This window comes from Helicoverpa zea, chromosome 15, assembly GCF_022581195.2.
Source record: "Helicoverpa zea isolate HzStark_Cry1AcR chromosome 15, ilHelZeax1.1, whole genome shotgun sequence".
Lineage (NCBI taxonomy): Eukaryota > Metazoa > Arthropoda > Insecta > Lepidoptera > Noctuidae > Helicoverpa > Helicoverpa zea.
Genome location: NC_061466.1, coordinates 8,141,615 through 8,165,483, shown reverse-complemented (window position 1 = coordinate 8,165,483; position 23,869 = coordinate 8,141,615). Strand labels below are relative to the sequence as shown.

At 34.2% G+C, this 23,869-nt stretch overlaps 1 protein-coding gene across 1 annotated transcript in view; it reads left to right on the top strand.

Annotated features, from left to right (window-relative positions):
• Nucleotides 1–18,572, top strand: part of LOC124637224 (adipokinetic hormone/corazonin-related peptide receptor variant I-like) — a 140,939-nt gene extending 122,367 nt beyond the window's left edge. The window contains exon 8 of the mRNA XM_047173585.1: nt 18,150–18,572. Coding sequence (XP_047029541.1) covers nt 18,150–18,332 — 183 coding nt within the window. The 3' untranslated portion in view covers nt 18,333–18,572. The remainder of the gene's footprint in view (nt 1–18,149) is intronic.
• The last annotated feature ends 5,297 nt before the right edge of the window (nt 18,573–23,869 follow it).

Genomic DNA, 23,869 nt, shown 5'->3' with positions numbered 1-23,869 from the left:
AGAGATAGTAGTGACTTTGTGACTACTGTGTAAGTGACAACCTTCAACTACAAACTTTTAGTCGGCTGATAGTGTTTAGGGCTTTTGATCAGTATGGAGATGTAATGGCAGTGCGCAGTTTATAACGATCAGGTATTGTGTGCCTGAAAAGTTTAATTAGCCTCTTAAATTATCTTCAAACTGTCGGCCAATTTGTTGGTCACCAGTGACAAAATAGCGCTTAAAGGTATCTAATTAGTTACCGCTGCGTAAAGTTTTTAAGTAAGGTTGATTTTAAAACAATTTGGCCATTTTTTTGTGTTTTTAGGGTTCCGTACCTCAAAAGGAAAAAACGGAACCCTTATAGGATCACTTTCTTGTCCGTCTGTCTGTCTGTCAAGACCCTTTATCTCAAGAACGCGGGGACGTATCAAGCTGAAATTCACATGAAATACTCAGGTCTATTGTCCCTTTAAGCTGTGAAAATATCAAACTTCTAAGCCAAGCCAATCAGAAGATACAGCCGATTATGTCGATATTTTCAACAAATTTTCGACAGTCGCAAAGGAATCAAAACCTACAGGATACTTCCCGTAAACTCAGAATCTTGAAATTTGGCATGAAGCATTGTCATATAATGCAAATATAGGAAAAATTGAAAATCACATTTTTTTAGTTATATAATATAATAAAAATATTTTAATAAAATGAAACTTACTACCTTATTTCTCACGAATGAATAAAGGTATCAAATTGAAATTTATACCAAATACCTAGGTCTATTGTCCCTTTAAGCAGTGAAAAAATCAAACTTCTAAGTTAACGCGATCAAAAGATACAGCAGTTTATACCGACACCTTAGACGAATTTCCGTCACACGCTAGGGAATCAAAACCTACAAGGTACTTCCCGTGAACTCAGTATCTTGAAATTTGGCACGAAGCAACGTTATATAGTACAGATGAAGGAAAAATTGCGAAAATGATAAATTTGAAGTTACATAAAATATTAAAATATTATTTTTGCTTACATGACACAAAATATTTTTTTAATAATTATTAACTTACTACCTACCCTTTTTCACATGAACGTGTAGAGATATTAAAGTTGAAATTCATATCAAACACTTCTTAAATCTAATTGCCTCTAAACTGTGAAAAATTCTGAATCATTCAAAGGTCATTGGGCACCTTAGTATGGAAACCATACCCACGGCGGACACGAACGAAATATAGCACAGTATAATGATATAAGGCTCTGATTTACTATGGCATTAGTAAATAAGACATTAGTAATAAGACTTTTTACAAAAAAAAAAATACAACTTCTAAAAATAACAAGAAAACAGTTTATATGCATCGGTCTAGATCTCGGTGGTTAAATAAATATAGATGCATCCTCTAGACACCGACTTCTAGACCGATGCACCAAACATCTTCTTCCTTTCTTTCTTGTTTTTGTTTTCTTGTTGCTTTTTTATATGTTTGAAGTTGGATTTGTTTGTAAAATGCTTTTTAAATTCATTTTTATAAAGACCATTACGACCATTACGACCCACCATTACAAGTTACGACTGGGAGTGTGGCTATTTACAAAATAAAATAGAGTCGAATTTATAAAACAAAAAAAGTAATAGAATTACACTTTTGTCAAGGCTCTAGAAACGTAAAGCCAGCAGCCCCGAATCCTACTCTCTAGCAGTCGTTGTTACAATTCAACAGTTACAAGTCGTCAGGCATTTCCTGATACTGGGGCTCGTTAGGTGATTAATCCCTCAAAAATAAAAGATCCCATTCCTGCAATGGCTGCTTTAACCCAAGTTAGTAGTGAATTCTCATCACCTAAAATAAAATAAGCTCTAACACAAAGTTACTGCTATAAATTGTAAAGGAGTTCCCATAACTATATCTGATCTTTGCTATCGATCCCGCAATGGCAGTCAAACCTATCTACGTGGAAAGTCTTCGCCAATACGAATAAAATAAGCCCAAACACGTGGTAGTTGCAACATACCGTTCAGGAGTTCCCTCGACTCTCTGTGGTCTCCATAATCAAATCAGCTCCAAACCTTCACTGTTTACCAGTACCCTTAAAAATACACTCACATGCCTGGTTTTGACTTGATGCGTGCCTACAATATTCAAGAGTTGCCCTCGATTTTTCAGGGTTTCCAGATCCTCATCAGATCCTGGTCATCCGAATTGGCATCTTCATTCTTTATGAAAAGTCTTTAACAATAAAAACTAGCATTGAAAACTGTACAATCCTCTGAAACTGCTTGTCTTTTATATTTTTTAAACGATCCTGGCCATTCGTCTCCATGGAATTTTAATAAAATATTTATATTCAAAGAAACGTCATACTATTCTCCACAATTTAAAACTACTTTGATTCATGTCCGCCATTTTTTGCAAAGCGGGTCAGATATGCCCCAATGACCTTTAAGACATAATTCGTTGTTTTCAATCAGATTTCTGAATGATGACTATAAAATGTTGTAAATGAATAACTTTAATAAAAGAACTTTTACAAGGTACTGGCCTACTATTTTAGTTATATTATAAAATAAAAAATATTAACTATTTTGACTCTCACGAAATTACCATAACTATGATTGTTCTAAACTGAACGGTTTGCGCGAGCCCAACCCGCACTTGGCCGGTTTTTTTGAAAAGTATAAAGCCTTTTTGGAAATCGATATTGTCTTTCAACTTCATTTTGAATAACATATTTTGAAAATCTTTTTGAATTCATACACGTGTTCGAAGAAAAGTTTAACTCATTAAAACATAGTTTTTGACTTGCAAGAATATTATTCCGAGAATATGCTTTGAACGTAAGTTTTTAGTTTTCCTGTTCACAAAGCGAATGTCTGTAAAAGTTTTGAAACTTTATATCTGAAAAACAAAGTTTATGATGATGGCCTATGACGATGTTCACCTAATATTTTCTTTCTTTCTTTCTTTGCAATAAAACTGGCTTACATACATTGACGAAAAGTAATTTTTTTACCGAAAAGTGATTATTCATTCTTTTGTGTTAAAAATTCTCGTTGCACAGTAAAATAAGTCTTACCAATGTGTCAACCTTGCTCAACAATAAGCTTTTAAAATTGAGAAATTGTATTTTAAAGAACATACTTATCCCTCTTTGTAGTTTATATTTGAAAATGGAATCTTGGCACTTTAGAATGAGCGGTAGTCATGTATGTATTAAAGCATTTATTTGATACTGACATTGATACAATTTTACTAAAAATTAAATTATTGTACGAAGTGAACACCAAATAATGTTCTGTATTGCGGAAATTAAAATACTTGATACATAATGTAGCCGATAAATCTTTCTGAGGATACTTTTACTTTGTAATAAATAAATAGCTCAAGCCATAATTTTAATTGCAAAATTATTATTGAAAAGCTAATCTTTTAATACAAAAATATATAGAATAAATAATTAATTAGACGAACTTATTACAGGCGTACATCGGTTAAATATATACTTATTTATCTATGTGTAGTAATTGTCAAATACGTAGGTACAGGCTCAGTCATAATCTGTCCCATGATCGCAACAAAATATCTTCAAAAGCATTTTCTCCAAAAATACTTAATACATTATTTGTCTTCTTAAAGTTAAGTAAACACTTATTGTTATACGTATAAAGTGTTACTATTTTAAGATCCATTTAGAATCTATCCAAAAGTACTGTTAATATGTTTTTTAAGTTGTGCGTGAAATTCTGTCTAACAATTCGTTGCTGGAGCCGTGGGCGTTTCTATTACAACGCTTTCGCACTGGCGGATTAGTCCCACGTGTACAATTCGTTTTTCTACGCGCAACACATTCATCATCCTCCTGTCCTAATCACAATTTTAATTGGGGTTTCACCTTCCATACTCTTCTGTCTGCCGTCATCTCACGAGTAACATTCTTTCTAATCATATCGACTTTTACACAATCCGTCCATCGCTTCTTTGGTCATCCTCTTCCACTCTATCCATCCACGTTCATGTCCAAAACCTTCCTGACAACGCGATTTCATTTCTCCGCATTACATACTACACACAACTTATTCCGATCATAAACGGTCCTTAGGCGTAGTTCTAGGCGTCAATATTTCGTACAGGTGTTTGTCAATTGTTTGTTGTCGCGCCTACGAGCTTGGAAATGCTCCGTGCGTATCCAAGGATGCTGTGTGTAAAAACAGAGCGAACAATCCGCTAGTGTGACAGCAATCTTTAGTGCTCTATGACATTTTCTATAAGTAAAGAAAATATCAAGTCTAAAAATAACATGGATTTTAATAATAATAAAAGATATCTGCGTATTCTTTCTTCAATTCTTGTGTTTTTCTTTGTCTTAATGAATTTGAGATCTATGTGCATTTAATGTTTAAATTCCATTTGAGTGGATCCTTTGTAAGTAACAGAAAAAGGTGCAGTTTGTTTACTTATTAAGTAAGACTAACTTGAACGCCTCGGTGAGCTCGAAATGATTAGGGATGATTAAACTTTTAATGTTCTGTTTTTTTTACGTAATTGGATTAGTAAGTTATGACACTGCATTCATACTATAATTTTTTTGGTAGGGTATGATAAGGTATGTTTTTAACGAATAGGCATTAGAGGGTATTTTTCACGTCAATATAAATTAAAAAGCATTACCATAATTTAAAATGTTTTGAGATATTAACGTTTTGTATATGCGTATTCAAAAAGATAATTGCAGATAATTCGGTACAGAAACCGCTAATAAATCGTTACTTTTTGAAATAAAAGCTTTTCAAAGTACGTTTTCGATTTATTCAATTTAGTACCTACTTCAAGGATTTCTCTCAAATGCTTTTGACTTCGCACCTAAGTTCGTGAACTCGGCAATAATAAATCTTTCTAGAACACTTGAAACTCATTAACTACTAATTAATGACTTATGGAACTTAATAAATCGTGCGCTAATAGACATAATATTGGGAAGTCAATTTGAAGTTTCTGAATTCCGATAGGTGTCGATATTTTAATTTAATTAGTAAAGTCGTTTTGTGGGTTGCCTTCATTTTGTTTACTAAGTTTGTTCTGCGGTTTAACTTGGCCGAACGACTGAATCAAAAAAAATGTTTGTGTTTCACTTTGAAAAGTTTATAAATAGCTACATCAATAATATTTGCTTTTGTAACATTAATAAAACATTTGTGCCAGTATTACGATAATTTACAAAATTTATGAATGTTTATTATAATGGAAAATTCCGTTTCAACAATACCTGTCTCTTAAAATTATAGAAATATAAACCAATGATTTGAAAATAGTGAATCATGGAAAGTTTTGCTAGCTTAAAGTAAATATTTATTAATAATTCCACAATAAAACCATTTTAATCCTTTCGACAGTAATTACAAAACTTGGGATTTAGTTACTACTATTTTATTATTCGAGATAGACAGACAATTCACGGTTCGTTATCACAACTGAAGGAAGAAATGTACCTAACATCAAAATCTTTGAATTCTGTATTCTGACGTCAATTTAAAATAGACGTTCCTATTTCGTTTATTTACTTGTCTTTCAAATCCTGTTTTCTTCTAAAGTAAAGCACTGGTACTAGGTACCCTATTATCTATGTGTATCATGCTTACATTTGTTTCATATAAACGTATAAATTATGGTCGAAATATAGAATGTACAAATAAATAGTTCGACTCGAAAACTTTTCAAGGAAGAAGAAAAACTACTTTGATTTGTAGGCAAAAGTTTGAGATGGAAGCAATTTAAGTTTTCAAACTAAATTATATTTTTCATTGATTAATATTTGAGATTCCTAAGTTTACGGCTTTTTCATGGCGTAGGTTTATTTACGGCAAAAGTTAAAAAAGTTTGGCAATTTTGCTTGGCCATCTTTGGCCATATAAAAGCAAGGTATGTATTTGTCAGGGGGGCCCAGCAGGGCCAAGGCCTGCCGGGGCTGCGGGTTGTTCGAAAAAGATACCGCGGCCCTGGTACTTAAGGCCTATGACGGAACACGACGGTTTTTAGTCAGTAAGAGTCTGACACTCCCTCACCGCTACTAACCCACAGCGGGAGGGGTCATTTGATGATTTTTGACGTCGGAAAAAAAAAGGTATGTATTTGTAATGGAAGTGGCCTTATTGCAACTCAACATTATTTTTATATTGCATAATGGAGTATTGGGTTCCACGAGTCATAAAGACAGCCCTCCAGCTTCTTGTAAAACACTCGAAAAAGGCACTGGGAAAAGGTTCGGCAGATGATAATACAATTAGAATTATTGATGTTAGATATTTAACTCCATCGATCTCAGTGGCGTGCACTTGGAGAGGCCTATGTCCAGCAGTGGACTGCGATAGGCTGATGATGATGATGATGATGATGATGATTTAACTCCATGCTAGGCATACTAAGTCTCAAACAGGTGCAGATAGAATAATATCTTTCACTACTTACAACTACAATGACGTCACAAGTATAATACTCAAGCTAGATTGGTAGCTGAAGTTTAGTAATTTACCGCAAAGCAATTAGGCATTTTCAATTGTGCTTCAAATGTTCGTCTGCCGATTTCATGCGGGCGTCAGAGTTGTAGGTACCTCACATAATTAGACAGCAACTACGCTTGGCATATCTAGTCGTATTCGTATGTTATGTATATCTTTGGCCATATATTATTAGACATATGATTTTAGAGCAATTTATAGTGATAATAAAGTATTTTTGTCCCAATAAAACGTACCTAATTGGTTCCAATCAAATTATAGAATACAAAATTGAGACGCCAAATCTATTTGATTTTATTACCGACAAAATTTAATTGTAAAATCAATTAGAACCGTCAATTTCTGAATTCATTAGTTTGGTCGCTTTGAAAATTTCTTTATAGAGAAATTTCTTCGTGAAAATGGAAAATTATTTAATTTATTATTCGTCAATAATGAACGTGGAAATTGATTTGGCAATAAATGTCAACGTATTTATTTTATGGTGGTTGCTATGGAATAAATTTCTTTGTAATATAATATTGCGAAATAATATTATTTGATACCATGAGCTTAAGGCCGTATAACACTTGTCGCGGTCCAAGTAAATACTAGTTTAATTTCATGTTTTCTTCAGTCGCCAGAATCGTCTATGTGTATTTATATTGCTTGCAAACATTTAGATTTAAATAGCATCTGTACATATATTTGATCATATCTCGGTATTCCAAGTACATTTGTTGAAGTTTTCAAGAGGTTAATTTTTGTTTGCTAATTATTTGAAAGTAATACGACTGTCATATCGCATTCTACTATATCAGACTATGCTAAAAAATATTGGAGTACAACCGCATTGTGTTAGACTGTGACCCGTCCGCAATATATTGGGAACCCTATGCATGTAATATCGAACTAATATTTAAAATAAGTACGTGGACTTTGCACTTCAGATATTGCAATAGCTGAACCTGTGTTATGAAATAGCTGTCCAGATTCCCTTTCTAAAAGAGATAGCATTATTGGCCCGTATGCTCATACAATCTAAATTCAATATCAGAATTCTGTAGGAAATCAATTTTGTTTGATGTTATAACAGAATAAAAATGTACAGTTGGGAAAGTACCTAGTGACGTTCGTAAAAATGTCGCTCACACACGCATGTGTATCTACGAGCTTTTACCGGCCCTATCGGTGCTGTCAGTATCGAGCACCGAGCACGACGAGTGTCGTGCATCGAGCACGTGCGTGTGAGAGTGACATTGTTACGAACTTTAGTACGTAGCTTCACAACAGTTTACAAGAGAATATATAGGTTAGGTATATTTAAACTGTGATGTTATGCTAAAATTTGTTTATAACGGTCGAAAGATTGCGTACCTGTAAGATAATTATTTGGGGTCCATGTTGAATGGGAAATAAATTAGCTGTCATCTTTTCCCTGTTTCGTTTTCAATGTTACATTAAAAAAATTGAATGAACAAATTGTGCAAAAACATTTCAAATCAGTAAATATTAATGATGTTTACGCTTCGGGCGCTCTTTGTATGTTTGCATTATTCTTATTATGAAAATGTTTATATCAAGGTAACAAAATGGAAACTCATTCCTATCTATGTAATGAAGAGGAAACATTTTTTGTTTGTTTCTTTCGACCCTAAAGGCTCCGAAACTACTGAAGGGGTTTAAAAAGATCTTTCACTGTTGATAGCTAAACTATGCCTTAGTAATATAGGCCAGGTAAATTTTATTCGGGCACTTACGGGAAGAATTTCCCACGGGACCTGGGTGTGACCGCGGGAAAACAACTAGTTATATACCTATATGTTTTATACAAGTTTTATATTTGGTATTTTTTATACCTTAATACATGAATTATAATTTTCAAAATTATGAATAATATACTATAGCAACGTACGTGTTCAGGACTAGTTAGTTACAGTAGTGAGAATATATGCGGAATATTTTATGAAAAGTTTTTACAAAAAACGTGAGGAACGTGTAGTAGTGAACGTGTCAAAGTTTTTTTACCTTTATAGAGTTGATACCTCAAAGCCCTCACGACTCTGATCTGACTGACGTTCAATATCTAACATACGATATTTTGATTTTGATCGTTTTTGCTTCTTTTTATCGTTAGGCGACATTCAATCAGTTAGCGGCACTCTGAATTTAACGTGAACATGATAAACTTACAAAATTTTTATTTTGCAGTTATTAATATTATCTGCCTAGCCTTTTCCCAACTAAGTTGGGGTGGGCTTTTGTATTAACATGCTTACTCAGTATCGTATTTGCGATCAATTAATCAACTTGACAATATTACACGGTGCTGGTCTTGGCATATAAAGAGTATCCTATAATATTTTTTTAACACGCTTATATTATTATTAGCTTCACTTGTAACTTATGTAAGTATGTAAGAAAATCTTGGAATCTGACCCACTTTCCGGTCTTCGATTAGAATGAAATTTTGCACACGCTCTGAGTATTCTGATGAATACATTATGATTGACTAGCGTATTTTTTTTTCGAGTTCTAGTGTTCTCCATTTGAATATTGAAAACCTGTCTAGTCGTTTTATCGTGAATTGTTAACAAACTTACATGACAGAACATGTTATTTCAGGTGATGTAAATAGGATGCGACGAACATTCTACGTTAAACTCGAGGGACTGTGTCCGCGTAAACTGCGGAGTTTGTAAATTCCTTTCTAGGAATCTCTCATATTTGTTTCTTTGTATTTGATCTAGTATGACATGAATAATAATTAAGTACACTAGTAGTACTCAGACAGACAAACAAAACAGTGGTTATTAAATAGGTATAACATAAGAGAATGCAACTGCGCTAGAAGCTGAAAGAAATAGCATTTTAAACCACTGCGACTGCGAGATTTCAACCTTTGGCCGATAGTTTAGTCTGCAACGGACGGAGACTGGCTGTAAAAACGATTGATCCTACCATGTAGGTATGCAATATGTGGATAAATGCTCAAGTGGAATACTAAGTTCAATAGATGAAAAGTATTTATTTAACCATTTATGTATATACCAAACACATGACAAAAGAACTAATAACATAATAAAATAGTACAAAGGTACTGCTTATTTCTAATGAAATCACAACAAACCCGTAGTAGAAGAATTAGAATACATAAATTGATTTCCAACTAATATTCTATAGTGTTAGATTTACAATCACTGATCAAACTCAACCTCGGTTTTAGATTGAAAAATGCTTTGTGTGATAAGAAATATAATAGCATTTCCATTTAAATTGTATTGTTATTCATATTGGAATAAACTTTTTTTATTTCGTTTGTAATAGTCTAACCAAGGGGTATTGGGTTGCCCGGGTAACTGGGTTGAGGAGGTCAGATAGGCAGTCGCTTCTTGTAATGCACTGGTACTCAGCTGAATCCGGTTAGACTGGAAGCCGACCCCAACATAGTTGGGAAAAGGCTCGGAGGATGATGATGAATTGCTTTGTTTAGTATTGTTACTCGCGAGCGAAAGTTTGATATTATTTTCAGCTATCCGATTCAGTTTTATCAAATTGTAATAAAAGAGAAAAATGAATTGAATGTTCTGTGCCAATGATCAATAGTGGATTAAGGTCTTTCATATGAACCAGTTGGTAGCGTGCCTAGCACGTCACGTGGCAGATATAACCAGAAAACAGTTTTGACACGTACAATAAAAACAATTAATGCCATCATTAAAACGAGTAGAAAAGAAGTGTTTGAATAACAAGCAGGCAGATGTAAAAACATTTTTGAGAATGCTATTCTAAATATTAGTAGTCTAAAAACAAAATAGACACATAATATACATAGGTACATAATACTTGTACATACTCTTAAATAATGTAAGAAAAAATATTATTAGTTTGATGCATAATATCGGGCAACTTTTTATACACGGTCAGTTTAGCCTCAATGCAAAATCGTTATATTGATTGCACGGTCTCAATATGGAATGCAACAGTTTTCAAATGTGTCGAACTTTCGACATTCTTTTTAGGTCGACAGAAATTCAACTCCCAGTTGGCCGACAGTTTGATCGGATCTTGATAGGTACGGAGAGGTATGGGAGTGCGCACATAACAATGATCAGGTATTTGGTCGGTATCAGGATGACTAAAACTGTCGTAGTAAACGGGACCCTGTTTTCGCTCCTCTGTCCGTCCGTCCGTCCGTCTGTCACCAGGCTGTCTCTCATGAACCGTGATAGTTAGAGAGCTGAAATTTTAACAGATGGTGTATTTTTGTTGCCGCTATAACTGAAAACTAGAATTGAATAAATATTTTGGGGGACTGCCATACAACAAACGTGATTTTTTTGTCCATTTTATAAATAATGGTACGGAACCCTTCGTGCGCGATTCCGACTCGCACTTGGCCGGATTTTTTTAAAATTTTTCCGTTACCGTCGCCGTCGGGCCAACTGTCAGACGACAGTTTAACGTGTAACGTGTGTATAGTTAACGTGTACTCTCAGGGTGTCCTATAAAAAGTGAATTGCACGTTATAGCATTTGAATTTCCTCTCGCACGTGTAAATTTTCCCGTGTAACGATGTTTGTCACATATTTTGACTGCAGCGGAGTTTTCCTCTGGGTTCACGTTGGAAAATAAATATTTTTAGCAAAACAGGACACTTTATTTTTATAACACAGTTTGACTTTTAAAACAAGTTAATGAAGTTAAATAAAAACTTAATGAATGCTTATTCGTTCCTGCTGCGAAGCTAAAAGAACTTGAAAATGTTTTATTTTGATTTTGCCAAGAGGTAATTATGCAATTTATTTTTGTAGGAAATCATGTATGTATGTATACACCTATTTCGTATGTACCTAATTAAATATTATACTAGGGTGCTTACATAAAGAAACAGGTTTCCGGTACAGACAAACCTGTACGGGTAGGTACCGAAACAGGTTGTAACTTACCTGTTTTTTACCTGTTTCTTTATAAGTGAGTGAATAGGATTGTATTGAAATATTATACCTGCATTGATCGGTACCTACCCGTACAGGTTTGTCTGTACCGGAAACCTGTTTCTTTATGTAAGCACCCTTAGTTACGTAATTAAAGTATATAGGTATTTTGAGTGATAATGCCTTCATCATATTTTTTTATCATTACGTTCAACTTTTCATTCACTCAGGTGAAATATGTTTCACTAACAGCTTACCAATAAGTTGCAAACACCCTTTATAACTCAGATTATTTCGAACCCAACTCATTGTAGGTATTATAATCTCGTCACGGCTAAAACTATTATGATTTAGGTTAAACACTGTCACTTAATTCACTTTTAGTATTCAAATAATCTGAATTATTTAACGTAGTATGGTTAGAAATTGCTGTTGAATAGTCAACATTAACTTTCGACGCAGTTATGAATTTTGTGGGGATTATTTAAGGCTGAAATATAACCACCACGTTGTGGTTATTATTTAGTGTACTGTTCTTAAAGGTCATCTATATTACACAATTAAAAATATTGTAGTTAATTTGGCAATGCATATGTGGGGCTAAAGTTAGTACAAAGATATTTGCAATTCTCAATCCCTTGCTACTTTTATTTGTTTAGGGAAATTGAGATATCGTTCAATGAATGGGTGCAAGTGATGTTGCAGTAGTATGTAGTTTGCGTATGTATTTGGGATCATTAAGAATGTTAACGAGCATGACTTGCTGTAACAATTTACCATTGTGGTCTGCAAGGTTCTGCGGGCTTCCATAAGGTAAAAATAGTATTAAATCATATAGGCTTTAATTAGGTACTGCTCTTTCGATACCTACATACAGTCATACAGTCATACAGTCTGACGGCGGAAAGTTTGCTGACAGCTAGCTGTCTTCTAATTAATACTAACAAATTTAAAGTACCTATATCTAAAGAAGCCTTTATTTGAATCATATTCTTTATGCGGAGTGTTGTATGTGGCCTTTGTTATCTTTACTTATCATTTAAAAATAGCAATAATTTTCACGATTATTGCATATGCTGCATAGACTTTACGCTCGTGTCATAGGTGGCCTCTTTAGCATTCTAGCCATCAAGACCACCGCTGGATATCCGCTATTTGGTCACGTGTGGTTTCAAATTGTCTAACTTTACAGTGATTTATGGGCTAACTTCCCGGAACTGTGACTGAGCTAGACCACTGTTTGAATAACGGCGAAACTAACTTTGTTATTAGGTATTATGAAGTTGTAAAAAGTATTAAATGGTGTAAAGCTTTTAGCAATTAGGTAATGTAATGCAATTTTTACTAAAGCTTTACTAATATTATAAATGCGAAAGTAACCCAGACTGGCCGTCTGGCTTTCAAAACGAACCGAACCAAAAGAAAAAGAAACCAAAAGAACATACTTTTTACCAGGTTGCAGAAAATGGTTTTCCAGAAGCGTGCGTGAACCATGGGTTAGCTAGTTAAACAATAAGATACTAAAAAAATACAATAGCAGAAAACCTTAATGAATTCTTAAAAGTAATCATTCTTCATCTTAAAATGTCGCGTAGACTCGTGGTGTAAAATTTCTCGAAATTGTGCGAAAGCAATTTTGAATTATCATTACGGAAAGCCATTATATATTTAATGTTAGGCCAACAATAAAAAAACTAATAGACGGGTTTATAGCGATTCCTTGTAGGCGGTTTTCTATGGGATTTATTACCCTGTTTATGTCTCAATAAACGCTTTGGGTCCCATCAAAGGGTTTGGTTGAATTATTGTCATTTTATGGATTCAAGCTACGAATATCATATTTGGGCGCTCTAATGCATAGTAATTTACTTACTTACATATATTATGTAGGTATATTTCATTTGACCAAATATTTGATCTTTGCTGTTAAGAAAACGTGCATGGCATAATATTAATTTGAATCTAGAATATTATCAAAGGGTTATTTGATAGTTTGGTGATGTATGCAAAAATACTTCATCGATCGAACTAATAATTCTTACACTAAGATTTTGAGCAGCTCTGAAAAATCTACTTTATGTTACTAGTTACTCTAAAATATTAACCGTCGAAAAAGAAATGATTTTACCTAAGTGTACTTATGAACACGAATGGATGATAATCAGATGGTTCGAATAAGCCTGATGTCAATTATGATTTAGAGTGGCTGGCTATATGGTGCATGATCCAGGTGTAGGCAAAGCTGTGCATACCAACATTTTTTTTATTGTATACTAGTATACTTACTAAATACCTTCTTATGCACGTACCTAATCCTACTTATATTATAATCCTACTTAGGTGATCTTCACACTGCCCCGCATCACGCTGCATCTTGCGTGTCGACGCACCTACGCGCGTTCCTGCGGGAGTGCAGATCTGCATCATCGTGCGGGTTTTTCACGCACTCACGCGCGTAGGTGCGTTTTGTAAATTCACGCACAGCGAGTTCCATTTTCAAATATACACGTCAAGTCCATTCAAAATCACGCGCGGCACTGCGGGATTCAGTGTGCCATACCTTGCGTCTCGCCCCGCACCTACGCGCGGGGGTGCGTGTTTCTCCGCATGTATGTGCGTGATCCGCATGAACGCGCGTGGATGCATTTTCAGTGTGTTGGACTATGCGTGTTTTCCATACAAACGGAGATATTTCCATACAACGGAAAAAAACGCATCCACGCACTACGCTGCATCATGCGGGGCAGTGTGATAATCGCCTTATATTATAAATGTGAAAGTTTGTGAGAATGTATGGTTTGTTATTCAATCACGCAAAAACGGCTGGACCGATTTAATTGAAATTTGTTATGTAGATAGGTGATGCCCTGGATTAACACATAAGCTCCTTTTTATCAATACACCACGCGGGCGAAGCCGCTGGCGGAAGCTAGTATACAATACGTACGTACATAGTATACTAGTTGCCTACTTACTTGAATTAACACTCTTTAATAAATAACTGTTAAGAACATCTTCTCACCAGGCACAGCTCATTTAACTGTTTATCTGTCGCGTACAGTACCTAATCACAGAATAAATAGATAATTTATTCAATAATTACATACTTTGCGAATGTCAATTCGTCGCCCGCAAAATGGAACCATTTATAACTATTAAGTTTCAAAGCGTGGGCGTTGTTGGTTCTATAGATTAAATAAATAATTAATTTCAAAACGTTTCGGTGTTAATTTGGTGCTAATTTTGTTGAAATTATTTAACTTCGGTTTCTTTGATGGAATCTTCCATCTTGATTTCTTATGAATTAATGTTGGATCAAACAGCAATTAGTTCAAGCGGGTCTTTTATTCTTTCTTTTCAGATTTTTACTTTCTTGATTTTCCGCTAGGCCTTTTATGCGTGGCTAAAAACCCGTCATATGATTAACCTAATCTAACAGTTATTGTGATCGGAGACAGTCCAAGCGCGGGTCTAAGAATTTTACCTATATACCTACAATGTACCTTCAGCTTTACTTCACTCTTCTTTCCACCCTTTAATTGGCTAATCACACCATGTATCCATGACTTACAAGATCATCCACTGCTCTAAGTAGGCCTACCTCAATGAGCACCAACCATTTTGGTTTATCATCATATAATGTTAGGTCATTGTATCCATAAATTAGAACTTATACCTACAAGTAGGTATACAGATAGCTAAATCTTATTAATGATGATCATATATTTTTATAATGGTCATGTACCTAATATATTCTATGGTTTCATAACTTAAGCAGTTTCTATCTTCATTTTAATCCCTAATCTAGCAACTTATTCAGAAATTCGATCATTTACACAGAGATGAGTCAACATTTCATACATAAAATATTAGCAAGCTTTGCCGATCGAACTTTGTCTAGTTTCTCATTAATTTTCAAGGAATTTCATTTTGAATTGACCGCTGCGTATTGGTTTTGGAAATGGATGGCTAAAATCCTTTGTATGAATTTCAATGCAAAAACTAGACTCATGTTTTTGGCAAGCTAATGAGTATTGGTTTTGATTTGGATGTGAGAGTTAGATATTCTGGATCGTGGTACGTATTATTATTTTGTCGAAAAAGCATTGCACCATTTGTGGTTAAACCTGGATTTAAAAATGGAACGACTTAGAAACTAGACAGGTATTCATTTGTCACGTGGTTTTGTGACCTGCGATTAACCTCACAACCTTTTAGACTTAGTATCTAAATGAGTTTCTTTTAGAGAATTATTCTTCATGTCACATTGTCGGGTATTTTATTTTAAGGCTTTATGTTTTAATTTTTTTTTGTGAAATTAAAATAAGTGTGGTCATTTCAAGTAAGAGGTATATACTTAGTGTTTACAGGAATTTATACCATCGAGATAACAGTTTATGGTCCAAATTCGATTAAGAACTTTTTTAATTCGAAAAGCGTCTTTCCGGCATAACATCCTCTAACTATTGAATCGGTACAAGACATTAGTCATTTTTTCCTCTAATTCCTTTCACGATTCGAATCCTACTTTCTCTAGAAACTAAAAACAGTTTCCCGATAGAATTCGATGGATTAAGAGAATTGTAGACATCGACATTTTATCGGACAAGAAACTGGGAACAGGAAAAACCAATTAAAGGACGGTTTGAAAATGTTTTGCAATGAGTTTCAATGTAGCATTAGAAAATAGTTAGTGTTCCGCTTAAAACAAAAAACTCAAAAATCAACAAGAACCTAGTATTTTAGTAGCAGTAGAGTTCCTAGTATTTTTTTATATTTTTAACAAATCTTTCACTATTTATACTCACAACACATATTTTAAAACAAAGCATGGTAAACTCAAAAACTATTGCATGGAATCTATGCAACTTTCAACAACAACAAAACCTATAAACAAAAATATACATCTTTAAATAAGCTTGTACGAATAAAATTGTATGTATTTTCTTAACGAAGTAGTATTCAGTACGTATATTTTTACCATAAAAATAAAAGCGTTGCTATTTTAGTATTAATAAATAACATCACAGGTGGTTCTTAAAATAACAAAGGGTTCAATATTAACTGTAATTATTTCATTTGAGGTATTTTTAGCAGTCATTACTTGATAACCTCTAATTAGTCTTTTACTTAACTAAATACAGCTGTTGAACTTGATATGTGGTTGCATTAATTAATTATTGTATTTTCTTGTGTAAAAGTGTGTTTTATAAGGTAATTGTTTATTCTTAAACTGAGCAAGCCACTGTAAAAACTTATTAATTTTGTCAAGACGTTAATGTTTTTCAATGTTTTAGAACACATCAAATTCTTTAATATGTCAAAACTAAATGCAAATTAGTAAAATAAAAGACACTGAAATATAAAGTAAATAAAACATAATATTTACATATATGTAGGTAACTTTCTGGACATATCTACATTTTAACAAACGTTTCTACGCAATCAAACTGTATGCTATCTGTCAATTGATATGTTACCAAATTCAAAACCATTTTCTATCTGTAGAATTCAACTGAAGCCGTTTAAGGCATTTCGTGCTTCGCCGATCTGTCATCGCTTAACCAACTTCGAAGTTATAGTTCTAGAATTTAACCTGTACATACATAGTTTATAAAATATAGTAGATTTATCTAATAAAATTAACATAATATCATCATCTTCCAAGCCTTTTCCCAACTATGTTGGGGTCGGCTTCCAGTCTAACCGGATTCAGCTGAGTACCAGTGCTTTACAAGAAGCGACTGCCTATCTGACCTCCTCAACCCAGTTACCCGGGCAACCCGATACCCCTTGGTTAGACTGGTGTCAGACTTACTGGCTTCTGACTACCCGTAACAACTGCCAAGGATGTTCAATGACAACCGGGACCTACAGTTTAACTTGCCATCCGAAACACAGTCATTGGTGTCTAAAATATACTTAGAAAGTACATACAAACTTAGAAAAGTTGCATTGGTACTTGCCTGACCTGGAATCGAACCCGCGCCCTCATACTCGAGAGGTTGGTTCTTTGCCCACTAGGCCACCACGACTTTTTAATAACAATAATTAATTGACTTTTTGATTAAAATTAACATAATAATTTAAATAATTTCATGGTAATATTTTTGATTTGAAAAGCATTTTCACTCCAGCGGTCTTTCCGATAGCTATTGCAAAAGCTTTGTTAATTACGTGCATACACAACTATATAGTTTCACCTTGTCTATGTCACCTTGAGAGAAACCTGAAAAAGGTCATGTAGCACCTAAAAGTCTTGATATACTAAGAAGGTAAAAGTCCAAATTGTAAAAAGAGAACATAGTAAGAAAATAAACTGGGACCGCAGAAAAATAAAGTTATATGAAGCTGACAATTGAATGGTATTTATTTTCCAGCCTACAAGGTTGTCACGCACAATGTGGCAGTATTGATTTTTCCTGGGCTTTTATCCTTTTTCAATGCCTTTATCCTGCCAAATAATACCTATGTGCGTAGATAACTTGAAAATACTTTTTTTTATTAATACAAGATTTAAGGTTATTATTATTTGAGAAAAAAATATTTCATGCTAAAATGCTTTTTTGAGTCTCTGTCAACAAAATATGTTTTGGCATTAGGCATCAAAATTGGAGTCTGATAAAGTACCTGAATTCATTGTATAATTTCTTATTTATACTTGTCTTCTATGACTTCAAAACACCTACGCATGCGAGACATGAAATATTACAAACCGCTTATTTCGTAATCTTTGTCCACAGATACGTCTAACCTGCGTCCGTCGCCACAAGGTGCGTTTTGAGGAACTATCAACGGTTCGTCCGAGCGTCAATTCGGACCCAATACCTCATTGGGCGGAACATTCGATAGATGACAGAGTAGTTAAAGCTGCTCGGAGCTGCGAAATATTCGTCCTACATACCCCCAAAAGGAACTTCAGGTAGCGCTCAATAATACCTGGAACTTTCATCCAGGAAAGTGAATTTTAAACTCTATTAATTAGCAGTGAAAGTCTATTTTTGTACCGCGTAGTGGCTCGATTTGTAAATATAAGAAAACGGTTGTGAAACAAAATATTCTTAAAGGATGTTGTTACGAGTTTGGGAGTGGTTACTGATTAGATTAAATGGTGTTTTAAGACTAAAAGTTATTATGCAAGTATGTGAGACCATGACCATCTTAGTGTAGATATTGTTCTGTATTTTGTGAATCACTTCGTGAATTAATATTATTTTTAACTATATTTTAACTCAAAATGAAAATAAGAATTAAAAAGTTTCGTTTAAGAAAAATATTCAGCCTCAATTATAAATTAGATTGGTTGAAATGCAATAAAAAACTTGAAGGTTTAATGCAAAGTTTTATTAAAAAATAGACACTGGACATGTAAAACACATTAAAAAGTTTCACTGAAAAAACTTTAAGCTTTAATATGAATACATTTTATCTTATCCATTGAGCCAAAAAGATTAATCAATGAAATAAAAAGACAGTTGATGAAGATTTTAATTCTCTTTGTTGGACACTTAGGAATCATTTATGAAAAACCTTTTAAAAGGTACGAAATTGTTCACTACATCACTTGTTTTTAAGTTGAATATTTTTCATCATCACCTTTTTATAAAAGTGGTGTTCGCAACTGCTCATACTAAAGTCCTTGTATGAATAAAATAATGAATATGATTTTATATAAAAAAATATTGAACATGAAATTAAATATTAATTGAGTCCTTGTACAGTCTGTGTGTCTATCAAAAACGTTTGATGTAAAAAGAAATTAATATTGAAATATGTCATAAACACGCATGCCAAACTTTGTGATAGCCGTTTTATAATACAAGTAAATTATATTATTATTGACGTACCGTAAATAAATGTTTGTTGTACCAATTTGTTACCTACCAATGTACATAATCTTGTCATGTTACTATGTCAAATTGTATATAATGAATAACTAAGTCTAGTTGAGAAAATAAACTTCTTATTACTAATTAATTGGCTTTTATTTATTTTGTATAAAGTACTTGATCGTTTAATTTTTATTTAGGACCTCAAAGAGAGTCCTTGAAATTAATAAGTTATGTATTCAAGTTTTAAGATATCAATTAGCCGAGGTGATTTAAAGACGAAACTACAAGGTTTTTGTTAGTTCGCGTAACGGGTGCATATTGACAAAATACTGAAAAGGTAGATAGTGAAAAAATCTTAAAAATATAAGACATAGGTCTTCGAGCGATTTACCAAGGTATACGTTACAATATTAGATGTATTACTTAAGTTGGTACCTAAATCAGAATCTATAATGAAAACAAGCAAAATAAATATTGATTCGTGGTATAAAACTTAAAAAAAATTGGGAACAATCAAACTGAACATCAATGAATATTAAAATCCACGACGTTTACAAGATTTTCGCTTTATTGAAAACACATTTATTTCATACCAATCTAAATACACCGAATAATGCTATTCAGATTTTTCTCGAATCTTATAGACGATATTATCAGTTCTTTTGTTCAAAAATCAATTATTTAAGAATATACGTCATATAATATACGACATTGTCTTGCTTGGTATTTATAACTCTAGATTTCTATAGCTCTAAAATCCTGAAAAGTGGATAGCTATGATTTGGATCATGTCTATTTTTATTCTAGCTATTCTTCTATATCCTACGGATTATTCGAAAGAGTTGTCTTGACCCTGGAACACAGGGAGCTCCAGAAGCAATGAGGTAAAAGTCTAAACCAGTAAAGCATAGACACTCTCTTCTGTTTCATTCGTACCTGAATGGGACATTTTGATAATTTCCTACCCACCAAGAATTTCTTATCTAAATCAGTTTTCTGCTACTTTTGACTTTCAAATGTACAAATATGCAGGCTTAATTTCTATCCCTTTTATGAGTAATAAAAATATAACCTAGCCAGAAATATTTCGATATCGTCCCTGGGGTGTCATGAGGGGTGAGCAAGGGTCCACTATGAAGTTGGAATTTTACGGAGATAAATCTGGCATCCCCAGGGAATTTGTGGGTCAGACAGTGTTAGCCAATCAGACTGGACGTTACAAACATTTTATTTATGCGTTGTCATTTCGTTTGGAACTTATCCATTTTGGGTTTTGATTGTGTATTTATTTTTGGTAGAGTTACTTTCTAGGAATGTAAATACTGTATGTTATATTTTGTTATTGAGATATTTCCTTCTTCCTAACCTTCTCCTCCCTATTCTACGTCATCACAAAATACACTCAGCGCAACCAAAACTGCGGATCTCTAGCGCCAACAGTTCGAATCTAATCAATGGCCGGCCGACATCAATAACTGCGCGCGCGGTGAAAAACCTATCTATAATTGTAAATTACGACGAAAAGTGGTCATCCACTTGTTCCCGGTATTTGGTAAGTACCTAGCAATTAATCCTTTTTAACTCATAGCCTGTATCTAGCAATCAATCAAATCAATACAACTTAGCGACGTGTCCCGGGCTAGACGCTACACTCAACCAGTTAAGTACTATGTTCTCTTTTTTAACTTTATTTTGGGTTACCCACAAATTAAGATCATTTAAGGCTTCGTTGATGAAAAGAAAAAACAACGAGTTTTATCCAATTCCATCAGGTGATAAAGGTAGGCTTTACTCGTTGAAAACTATTTCAATTTAAAGTTTGTTTTGAATCCGTCCAGAGCCCAAATAGTAAATAGCTGAAAATCTTAAGCCGATCACGTAACTAAGTTTCAAGTCTAACTAACCCGATAATCCTGTTAGGGACTGACTGACTGAAAAACTGACGTTAACTGGTAGCTCGGGTTCGCCGACCAATTAAAACCTTTATTTTTAACTTATTGCAGAAGAGGGTAGAAAAGTCTGCATAAAAGCGTTTTACCTGTCTGTCTAGCCTTTTTAACACGCTTATATTAGCTTCGCTTGGTACTAAGAATGTAAGAAAATCTTGGAATCTTAAAGTTACCCACTTCCCGGTCTTCAATTAGGATGAAATTTTGCACACGTTCTGAGTTCTGATGACAATACATGACTGGCGTATTTTTTAAGTTTTTTTTTTAACCATTTTTTTTTTGTTTGGGTAGGCGCTGGGATCCAGTAATTTAAATGGAGCGACTGCTTATCTGAATCCCTAAACCTAGTTACCTAGGCAACAAATTAAGCCACTCCTTTGTAAGACTGGTATCTAGTTTGACTTTGTGGTTTCTGACTATCCGTAAAGTGTATCAAAGAAGTATAATTGCTAGCCGGAGACCACCGATTTAACGTACCTTCTTCACAACACGGAGGAAATTTCTGACACTAGATTTACTGTGGCGTGAATCAAGTTATAAGTTAAGGCTTTAAGACCCAAGTAGGTGCACCTTTAAAGCTATAGATATAATCAGCTAAGGTGTTAGCAAAATCCAGCTTATAGGGACCTTATATCCCCTAGAGCAAAATTATTAAATAGAGGGTTTTATGTAGGTATAACTGCGTTTTGGGCATATCAATCACCTATTATCAGACGAATGTGACACCTTTGAGCACTGGATTGCAAACGTTAGTAGAAATTGGAATTCAGACAGACAGATAGAATACTAAATTGGATGGTGGTGATTTATCATTTATATGTAGGTAAATGAGGTCAAAACAATTACTGTAAGATTATAAACATGAGAGTATTTTTTCAATATCATCCTTATTTAAACTAAACTGTTCTTTTGCGAATGATTTTAAATAAAATTGTAAATAATGTAACTGGCTAGCAATTGTAATCAAACTGAAGGTATCTAGGGTATAAAGACTGTAACATTATGTTAAATTGTTAATATGTTAAATTATGTTATAAAGACTGTAACATATTGTTGTAAATATCGATAGGTTGAAATTACCTGTGGAGGCTTGTTGTTGGCAATTTAGTTATATAATATGTTACTTATAATATTGTGATTAGTCCGTAAGCCTTCTCTAAGAATAAATAAATAAATAAATAAATAAATTACAAATGAGAAAGTAACTGTCAGTCTGTCGCGCTTTCACGCCAAAATTGCTGAACCCCAATTTCTTTGATCTGAGGCTGAACCGATATCAATGAAATTTGGCGAACAGATGATTGAGCTAGAGCTACTAGAGAAGCTAGTGAGAAAAGACATACTACAAGGCTTCTTTTAATCTGGATGCTTGTAGTTTATAGATCTGAAGGATCTGAAGGAGATCATAGGACGTCCTCTGCTGAACATATGCCTCCCCTGAGATCTCCACAGATACCTGTTGGAGGCAACCTGCATCCAGCGTCTTCCGGCGACCTTTATAAGGTCGTCTGTCCACCTTGTTGGTGGACGTCCTACGCTGCGCTTGCGTATCTGAAGGTTGCGAGTCTAGAATACATTGAGGAAAACATAATATCGGCCAGAAAAGGAAATTCGAAGACCAATCATTATCATGATTAAAAAAGAAATTTCAGTTTCCATCTTATCTCAGAAATATACAAATGGGATAGCGGTTAAATCAAACATCAAATAATTTCCTAAAGTAATGGGATCGAATAATAAGCCTCAAGTAATACTGAGATTGATAGAAATCAGGATTTACACAAACTAAGAGATTTCGTTTTCAAATAGAAAGGGATCAATAACCTGAACATTTGCAATTTAGATATTTCTGAATCTAAACGGTTAAAATTTTTAACAAGCTTCTGCCAATGGTTTCACCCGCATCCCGTGGGAACTTCTGCACGAACCCGGTTAGGATTACCCGGATAAATTTCTATCACTGAAATATTTTTTCAAATTGAATTAGTTGTTTCTGCTTCGATATGCTCAGTATGTTGGAAATGATGCACGACGACTGTTGTGTAAGTTAATAGTTTAATCGTAGTAAGTACTATATAACTTATTTACAAAGTACAACGTTAATAAAACAAATGTGGAATGTTTTTCTGTCGTTCGTTGGTGGTCTGTAGTGTATGTGTCTGTGTTGTGCGCGCGTGCGTTCCCATCGAGCGCACGGCGAAATGGACGAGGCGAGCGCCGGAGCGAGGCGCGATGGCGTTGGTCGCCCCTCTGCGCCACGCGCATGCTCTCCCCCGCTCGGTGCTGTGGTGATGTTGGCCGCCCCGGGCCCGCTGTGAAGTCGAAGCCGGAACATAGTAGTTCCTGAGATTAGTGCGTTCAAGCAAACAAGCAAACTCTTCAGCAGTAGGTATAAAACACGATTCCCGATCATGAATTTTATTATTGTGCTAGCTTTTGCCCGCGACATCGTTCGCGCTATATGTCCGGAATAAATTTTATTTTTATAGTTTTTTGTAATAAAAATTATCCTATGTCCTTTCTCAAGTTCCAAACTATGTCTGTACCAAATTTCACACAAATTGGTTCAGTAGTTTAGGCGTGAAGAAAAGACAGACAGACAGAGTTACTTTCGCATTAATATTAGTTAGGATGAGATTACCTCAACTAGTTTTGGATGAATGGTGGAATAAAAAATAATCC